Genomic DNA, 9,712 nt, shown 5'->3' on the forward strand with positions numbered 1-9,712 from the left:
TGGTAGTCAGGAACCTTAACCACTCCACTAAATCTCCTGAATGTTTAAATATACAAAGTGGGGTTTAATATCTCAATTTGCTCAACTGTTCTTTGTTGAAGCTATTCCTGTGCAACACATAAAAATTACTACTAGGTATCACTGTAGAGGCGGGTTTCGAAACATTTCGAAGCTTCGACCGTTTCAGTGGCTGTTTCTCAATTCCAAGAACGCAGAGAACGGACTTGCGTTCTTCTGGAGATCGGTCTTGCCAGGTGTCCTCGGAAGAATGAACTCGAAAGACCAGAGAACAGAGAATGCGTTCTCTGAGAAATGAGATGCTGCGTATTTCAGCAAATAAACACCTTTAATGTGTTTATTCCTTTAATAAGATGTTTATGGTGATGTTTATATTCAGTTTCATTTAGGGAAACTCCTGAAATAAATAAGTTACATATCTGAACTTTAAATAAAATAAAATAAAATAAAATAAAATCCTGCTCTTTCCACCTCCAGTCGCAATGACTTTTGGGACTTCTAGACGAAGATTGGTGCTTATCTGCATCGGTGCATCCTCCATGCCAAGAACACGTCCGGGAAGTTTCATGCATCCTTTGTTCTTGCAGTCTTGAGTATTGAAACTGAACTTTGGCAGTTAATGATGACATTACACGAGAACATGAGGACACAAGATCCCTCTGGTGGCACAAGAGAGGTATCCGACACTTCACTTACACACCTAGCCTAACAATTTCATTACAAAGATTTATAATCACACGATGTAATTGCTGTATATATCTATAAAAAATGATAAATAAATAAATAATTAAATACATGATTTTATAAAAACATCTAAACAGCATAAAGTGTAAAGGCTTAAAGTTGAATTAGACTTGGATTTAAAGGTTTTCAAAATTGTGTTAAAATGTTTGGATTAAAAGTTTTGATCAACTTCAAATACAGAATGTCTGTGTATGTGAGAGAGAGCAAGGGGAGAGGGAAAACAAGGGACAAATTTATCATGTCATGACTGCAACAATAAGTGGCAAAAAAAAAAACTAAACAAAAAAAGACTTTTATTTTGGCGTAGCATGTGACGTCACAAGGCTGCGCCGCTTCCGCGCTGTGAGTCAACTGGAGAAAGGTTTGTTTTAAAACTTTTACAAAGATATAAACCGATTGATTAAAGTTTCAGTTTTTCATTCCTAATGTACGTGCTGTTTACGGTATAATTTTAACCCTTTATACAACGTTAATCCTATTTTATTGTTAGTAATGAGGGCTATTGTTTGAACAACAAAAACGTGTGAAATAAGTGTTTTAATGAACGTTTAGTTTATTAAATAGCCCAATGTAATTTCATTTTAGGTATACATCAATACAAGAAAAGGAGTACTAGTTTTAATCAGGTCATTTGTGGCAGTTGTTTTTTGCTCAGACTTACACTTTTAGCTTATTTTTTATTTATTATGTTTTTTTTTGTTAATTACTCTCATATAAACTGTTGAAGAGAAGTCATTTTGTTTCTGTTCATTGTTTTATTCATTTTAAACAGAACATTTTTATTGTTTTTATTTTAAACAGGATAAAGTGTCCAAACGCTGTGAAAAAAAAAAAAAACTCCTGCTGAAGGGACTGATCTCCACACTGTTATAAAGATGGCATTTATTAAAGAGGAGAGTGAAGATGTGAAGATTGAAGAAACATTCACCGTAAAACAGGAAGATCTGCAGGAACAGACAGGTTGGTTTTCATTCTCAAAGACAAACTCAGTCATTTGATGCTCATTCAGATATATTTTAATAATAAAAACACTAAATTAAATCCATCTTGCAGCCCTGGTTGTGCTGCCTAGTTCTCCTAAATGCACATAAGCACTCATTGAAAGACAGGAATAAGTTTCCTTCTCACTTGTTCCCAGGTCTTTTGTCATACTTTTTATGTATTATTAGTCTCCTATTTTCTCTCCCTTCTTAAGGTTATTGTTTTTCTTTTTCTCCTACTGTTTTTAAAGCCTCCTTGAGCACTGGCGCTATATAAAGTAAATAAAAACAATAAATTTAAAAAGTTATTGAGCTGACGATATTTGACCTACAATATTCTCATAGAAAATATCTGCTATTACAGTTATAGTGTTGGCTTAGTACTTTCTATTTGCATATGTCACGTTAATCACAATTCCCTTTTTTTCATTAACTTCTTTACGGGTTTAAACTTGTTTTTAGTAGTTGTTACTAGTTCCCATATATAGTATCTGAGTTAGCATCTGAGTGGGTTTACTCCGGGTGCTCCGGTTTCCCCCCAAAGTCCAAATACATGTGGTACAGGTGAATTGGTTAGGCTAAATTGTCTGTGGTGTATGTGTGTGAATGAGTGTATGGTGTTTCCCAATGATGGGTTGCAGCTGGTAGGACATATGCTGCGTAAAAAACAAATGCTGGATAAGTTGGCGGTTCATTCCACTGTGGCGACCCCAGATTAATAAAGGGACTGAGCCGAAAATATTATATTATATTCATTCATTAATTTTCTTGTCGGCTTAGTCACTTTATTAATCCGGGGTCGCCACAGCGGATTGAACCGCCAACTTATCCAGCAAGTTTTTACACAGCGGATGCTCTTCCCAACCCATTTCTGGAAAATATATTATATTATTAAATTATAATATTTTTTTATAGGACAGATACAAAATCTGGGCCATTTGAAAAATGCCTTAGTCTTTAGCCCTTTATGAGTCAAAAATTTCATCCATTATGGTCATAAAAGTCTCACATTTAACTTGGTGAAACCTGCAGAAACCCTGGTTTAAAGTATGTCAAAAAACGCCCCCAATTTTAAACATGCTCTATGAAATGGACACTAAAATAATTAATTATTATAAAACATTGTACAGAATTCTAAACTATATGATGTTGTGGAACGACGTGAGAAAACAAACATTGTAGTGGAACAATAATGAACTATCATAGTACGATGCATTATTTGGGAAAAGAACTATGTAGTGATAAGTGTTTCCCAAAAAGCGTAGTTTCTCTATCGCAGATCCATCGCTTGAACCACGTTAGTTATAACGTAAAACGCCCGTAATGATACTCTTAACGGGGTGGAGTAACAACTTCTTTAGAGAAGAATCCCATCCCATCATTTCATTTTAAAAATTCTATTGTTTTACACATACACGCATTTAAAATAAAATTCAATATTATTAGATTTGATAAAAACATAGACTCGCTTTCTATATTAACTGAAATATGTAAATGACACATAGGGCCTATGTTTGCTTTACTAATATTATTGAGAAGTTAAACATTACGTATTCTATGCTAAAACATAAAATCACTTACAAAAGCTAACACGTATTCTAATGTATAAATAATATAAATAAATAATCCGGCTATTATTATAAAATGAAATGTAATATTTATTAGAAATGGAAAAATACTTTAATAATAATATTAATGATGATGATGAGTATTAAGTAGGATATTGTTTATTTATTTGTAATTTTTTTTTGACACATGCAAACCACTGCAGAAAGTTCTAACCATCAGGCCCATATCATACAGTACAGATAGGCTACTTAATAAATAACCCACTATAAGTTAATAATGTATGCTTTTTGTTTTCACAAGCTTTGGAGACGTTACATAAGTTCCGCTTTTAAATAATAGGTCACCTATAGCTTTCGCCATGAGGCTGTGTTCAAAATGACATCAATGTTTTCAAAGTGCACTGCGAAGGGAGCACAATTGTAAACATGAAGTTCACTAAAACAAACGTAAAAATAGTTTGAAAGCAAATTACACGTAAGAGAGATGGCTTTAATGCTTTTTTTGTTTTTAATCATTCTAACATTGAATGTTAGAATGTTCTAAATGAATAGGGCATAGGGGGGATAAGTTGGAATAGAACATAGCCAGGAACTATGTTTCCAACTACAGCTCCAGAGGTGTCGTTGCGAGTGCACAAGTTTGCGATGCAGTTTACAAATGTTCGTTAGTGACGGATTTGGGAAACAGCAAAACAACAAACTATGTTTGTAACTATGGAACTTGCGACCTTAGTTGGTTAACGATTATTTTGAGAAACGCACCCCAGGGCGGCATTTTGCTGGGGGCAGCACAGGAAGATGGTGCATAAAAAAAAAAAAAAAACGTCCCCAAGTAAAAGCATTGAGATACGATTACTTTATGCAAGTGCATTAATTTTGAGTGGCAATCCCAGAATAAAGACGTTAGGAGCCATTTACATTTGGCATCTTTTCCACGCGCAAGGTTGTTATTCTTTATGTGCAACCGAAACAACGCTGGTGAAAGCAAACTGATGCATGCATACAGAAAACCATTCCCGCGCACTTCACACACATGCTCCTGTGTGAATCCCGGTTGTTTGCATGCATGCTGATAAAATACACGCTGCTCATTTGCCATGAAACCGATTTAACAGCGTTTTGTGCAGAAGTGTCCCCATGCAGCGAGTTTTGCAAAGTTTATGTAAAATGATGATGATGTTACTTTCACTAAATATGGCTATAAAGCAGAAAGGAGGGATAAAGTGTCAGGTAAGACTTCGTAACAACAATTCTCGCCCATGAGTCGGGTTTAAGACAGCAGATAATTCAGTAACACTTTATAATAAATACACAGCATTAACTCTTTGTAATAAGGGTTAGTAAACAGTTTAAAACTGCACATATGCTGTATTCTTGACTTACAACCACAATTATAATGTGCTTAATAATTGTACTTTTATACTTTGTTATGGATACATTTTTTTATTACTAGATTAAGTATGGGGAGAGAAGCATAATGTTTATGAAAAGTGGGGGCTGAGCGGGCCAGAATCACGGTGTCAGGCCAGAAGACTGTGCTTCCTATGGCCAGTCCCCCTCTGAGTTTGTCTTTTTTCTGCCGTTTATTATTCCCGATCATTTTTCCAATAGGCACTATAATTGGAAGTTCTAAAACAATAGCATATGAGATTAGTTCACTGCTATGACATGATTGACAATTTATGTATGTCACTGTTTGTCATTGTACTGTGGTTATTCTGAGAGTTGATGCTGAGTATTCTTAGAGCTTTTGACACTGAAATTGTTAACCTTAGGTAATTCTAACACTGGATAAACAGAATCCTGGGTTATCTGTAATCATGATCCACACTGCTCATGCTATATATACACATGGGGCCTCATGTCCGAAGACTTGCGTGGAAATCTTACTAAAACATTGCGTACGCTCAAAGCTGTAAATGTGCGTACGCAGAAAAATATTCAGATGTATGAAACACTGCGTACGCCGAATCTCACGCATATTCTTTTGTACATCTGAATGAACATGAAACTGAGCGCAACATGCACGAGCACAAAACCCCTCCCTGCCTCCTCCCCCGTATGAATATGCTAATGACTATGCTAATGGAAAAACCCAACGAAAAAGCAATGGCAAAATCAAGCAAAAAGGGAAACTTTGAACAGAATGTGAATTGGAGGTGCTGCTTTCGGAGGTAGACCGGAGAAAAGCGGTGTTATTTGCAAGTTTGTTCTCCGGAATTAACAACAAAAGAAAAAAATAGAGTGGGAGAGTTTAGCTGATGCGGTCAACACAGTTGGGTCTGAACATCGCACTGAGTGCATTAACAAAAGAAATAGTGTGGTTTATATCTGTAAAATGTTGCAGGACGCTTAACAGTCTCAGTGGCGCTACGCGTAAGACGCATGTGATCATGAATTGATACGTTCGAGCATGAACTCGTCTCGAATCCAGCGTCTGATGAACCCTTTCTTGTTTTTTCCCCCGCTACATATCAGATTTTGCCAACTATTTATCACGAGAAAGACAAGTAGGAATCATCAATAAGTTCATATCAATAAGCATCATATTTTATTTGCACGTTTATTGAATGGAAATGTTTCTGATTCACGCATGCAAATTCATCTTCAGATAGTGTCTTTATAGCAATGTGCGTGCGGTAGATCGCTCAGATTACATTGGGAAAACAGGGGACTGCTGCAAATTGTGCTTTAATGTTTAGCTGGTCAAATGTAAGGTATGGAAACCTTATATACCTGCTGAACCCGTCTCATACAGCTGCCATTGTAAGGCTTAGACACTTTGTAGAGAGGAATTTAACACAACTGCCTCTAGGAGTCGCCAATGGAAATAAAACAGACACGCACAAAAAATGTGCGTACGCCTGCCAGAAAGCTGCCGTGAAGCTGCGCACATTCCCACGTTCAGTTCATTGTTAGTAAATCAAAACATGAGCGATTCTGAGCGTGAAACCTGGCGTACGCAAAGTTTTTGTGCGTACGCAGCGTTGATACATGAGGCCCCTGGTGTTCATTAACAAACGTTTCACTTTCACAAACCCTGGGTTAACATTATTATTTGTATATTTCCGTTGTCACTGTCCGTGATTGGACAAATAGCAGGTGACCTTTTTAGATGGTATTTCCGCATCTTGTCGGGTATATAAATGTCACCACGTATGTATTCAGCTAAGTCTTAGGAAATGCACAAAGGCAAGAAAACAAAGACAATAGTACAAATGAATGAAAACAAGCAGCAAAGTATGTCATCTCGCCATCTCCTCATCACTCCAGTTTACAGCAAACGTGGCATTAAGCATTTGCATAAGTTCATTCATTCATTTTTCTTTGGCTTAGTCCCTTTATTTATCAGGGTTTTACCACAGTGGAATGAACCACCAACATGAAAAAATATTTACATAATTTATATACAATAATACAAACTCACTAATAAAAGCGTGAATTATGCATATTTGCTATGAACATGCAGGATTTGTGTCAATCGGGTCTTCCAAGCAAGTTACAAATGTTTAAATCTAGTGGAAGATACACGAGGGAACACAACAGTTGTAATCTAGAGCGAGTACACTTAATCATTTGCATTTAAAGCCACAGGCACAAAAAGAGCTTGTTTTTCCTCTGACCCCAAAATTAAATATTCTGCAAGGATCTGATTTTGAGCTGAAACCTCAGACATATTCTGGGAACACCAAAGACTTATTTTACATCTTGTAAAAAAAAGATTAATAATTGGAACCCTTTAAAGGCATACCATTTACTCTTCGTCATTTAGTTTTAAATCTTTATGAGTTTCCTCGTTCTGTTGAACACAAAAAGAAGATATTTTGATAAAACGCTGGCTTACTTTTTGTTCCAGAAAAATGGAAATTTTTAAAATCACATGATGGAGAGTAAATAGTATGGTCATTTTAATAATATCTGGATGAATCATCCATTTCATGCTTGTCGCTTTGTGCCTTCATTCTAAAGTTAACTTTTTTTTTTTTAAGACCTAATGGTGCTGAAAGAAGAGGCTCATCAGCAGAATGAAATGGAAGAAAAACCCCAAGAAATAACGACTGATGAAAAACCCACACTGAATAAGAAGACATCATCACGTGGAAGACCTCGGAAATCCAAATCTGCATGTAATTTCAGCAGTAAACAAAATAGAAAGAGTTCAAGTCAAAAGTCAAACCTTGATGTTGACGTCGAAGTTCAAACTAGGGGGGAACCTTACAACTGCAAACAGTGTGGAAAGAGTTTTGGTAAAATACAAGGCTTTAATAAACACATGAGAATTCACACTGGAGAGAGGCCTTTCAGCTGTAAACAATGCGGAAAGGGTTTCAGTCAAAAGTCAAACCTTGATGTTCACATGAGAGTTCACACTAGGGAGAAACCTTACACCTGCGAACAGTGTGGAAAGAGTTTTGGTTATATACAGGGGTTTACAACCCACATGAGAATTCACACTGGAGAGAGGCCGTACACATGCAAACAGTGTGGAAAAAGGTTCTATCATGCAGGAAACTTTGCAGTGCACGTTAGAATTCACACTGGGGAGAGGCCGTACATATGCCAACAATGTGGAAAAAGCTTCTATCAATCAGGTAACTTTGCCATGCACATGAGAACTCACACTGGAGAGAGGCCTTACTCTTGCATTCAGTGTGGAAAGAGTTTCAAGCTAAATGGCACCCTTGAAACCCACATGAGAACACACACTGGAGAGAGAATTTTTACTTGCAAACAGTGTGGGAAGACTTTTTCTCGAAAACAAGCCCTTGAAATCCACATGAGGATTCACACTGAAGACAAACCTTACAGATGCACAAAGTGTGGTAAATGTTTCACATGCAAAAGCACACTCAAACACCACATGAAAAGTCACACCGGAAAGAAGCCGTTTGCATGTTCTCAGTGTGGAAAGAACTTCACAACCAAAGCTAGCCTCACAAACCACATTAATGGTCACACTGGAACCATAGTGTTCACATGTGATCTGTGTGGAAAGGGTCTCACGCGCAAAGACTCCATTAAGCGACACATGAAGACTCACTCAGGAGAGGATCCTTTTAGATGCAGTGAGTGTGGAAAGGGCTTTAAAAATAAAAGAAGCCTCAGCACTCATATGAAGTGTCACAATAGAGATCAGAGTCCTCAAAATTAAAGCCTTGTCACGCAATAATGTGTATATATTTAAAACGGGAGCTTTTTAATGTAGGTTGGCTGTTCATTCATGTTTATTTATAAACTACTTTCGAGAGGATCATATGCTTATGATTGTCCATGGCTGATCCTGCATTAGCTAACACATGATTCACCAATCAGATGAATCCTGACACACTATAAATAACCAGAGTTTCTTACCTCAGTTATTCATCTTGAAGAACCCCCCTCCCACCCCCACTTCCCCTCCTTTCTAGATTTGGCGACACGTCAGCCCAGTGATTAGCACTGTTGCCTCACAACAAGAATGTCACACGTTAAACCAAAGTCCCGTTAGGAAAGTCATTTTACTCGGCAGCCGTCTTTGAAATGACTCTCGGGCAGTAGGCTTGGGGAATATCTTTGAATGGGGAAACATCAAATTCTCCGAAACTACTTGCCAAGCTTACAATTTTATTTAATATTACAAATAACTAATAAAATTAAACAACAACTGTCTATTCAGATTAATTTCTAAATGTTTGTATTACACAGAAACTCTGGTCTGGGCTGATTCCCTCCCCCGGAGAATCAGCATACTATAGTGATCGCTTTATTCGTCATATAGCGATCGCTGATTGGCTCCTGTACTAGAAGGCGAGGCTTCATTCGCCAATTTGACAGTTACACTTTTTCCCATTCAAAAGTATACGAGTGACATATCTTGTGTATTCTATAGTCCTTGGTTAAAATCCTTACTGAAGCGGTTGACATTTGTGCGGAGTTTGCTCATTCTCCCCATGCTCGCGTAGGTTTCCCCTGGGTTCCTTGGTTTCCTCCCACTGTCCAAAAACATGCAACCCAAGTAAGTTGAACATTCTAAATTGGCACCATAGTCAAGCTATTAGTAAGCCTTATAACTCCCTTAAGCTTTCCCTATATCTGTCATTAGAACAGAAACAAGTCGAGGGAGTTCATCGAGATGTACCTGAGCTCAAACTCCACTCTCGCCCTGCTTACAGGAGGGAGCCCAGGACTCAAGGATCTTATGAGCTTGTTTCATATGCAAACAAGCATCAGTATCTGAGAGGGTGTGAACCAAATGGCCCACAGCAGGAATGTCAAACTCAATTCCTGGAGGGCCGCAGCCCTGCACAGTTTAGTTCCAACCCTAATTAAACACACCTGATCAAACTAGTTGAGTCCATCTGGCTTGTATGAATCCCACAGGTAAGTGTGTTGGAGCGGGGTTGGAACTAAACTGTGCAGGGC

The 9,712-nt window shown here is 37.5% G+C and overlaps 1 protein-coding gene across 8 annotated transcripts in view; it reads left to right on the forward strand.

The window, feature by feature from the left end:
- Nucleotides 1-1,080: 1,080 nt before the first annotated feature.
- znf1067 (zinc finger protein 1067) overlaps nt 1,081-9,712 on the forward strand; it is a 9,980-nt gene continuing 1,348 nt past the window's right edge. Inside the window, exons 1-4 of one of the 8 annotated variants that reach the window (XR_015483262.2) lie at nt 1,081-1,189; nt 1,564-1,722; nt 7,300-9,533; nt 9,710-9,712. The exon at nt 9,710-9,712 is cut by the window's right edge and continues 1,348 nt beyond it. Coding sequence is in view for 2 of the 8 variants with exons in the window: in XM_087248327.2 (XP_087104453.1) it covers nt 1,638-1,722; nt 7,300-8,462 (1,248 nt within the window). In the remaining 6 variants the exon portion in view is untranslated. Of the gene's footprint in view, nt 1,190-1,563; nt 1,723-7,299 lie in introns of all 8 variants that reach the window. The other 7 variants (XR_015483260.2, XR_015483259.2, XR_015483263.2 and 4 more) reach the window with 7 other exon arrangements.

The sequence above is a fragment of the Danio rerio genome, chromosome 4 (assembly GCF_052040795.2).
Source record: "Danio rerio strain M-AB ecotype USA chromosome 4, GRCz13ab, whole genome shotgun sequence".
Taxonomy (NCBI): domain Eukaryota; kingdom Metazoa; phylum Chordata; class Actinopteri; order Cypriniformes; family Danionidae; genus Danio; species Danio rerio.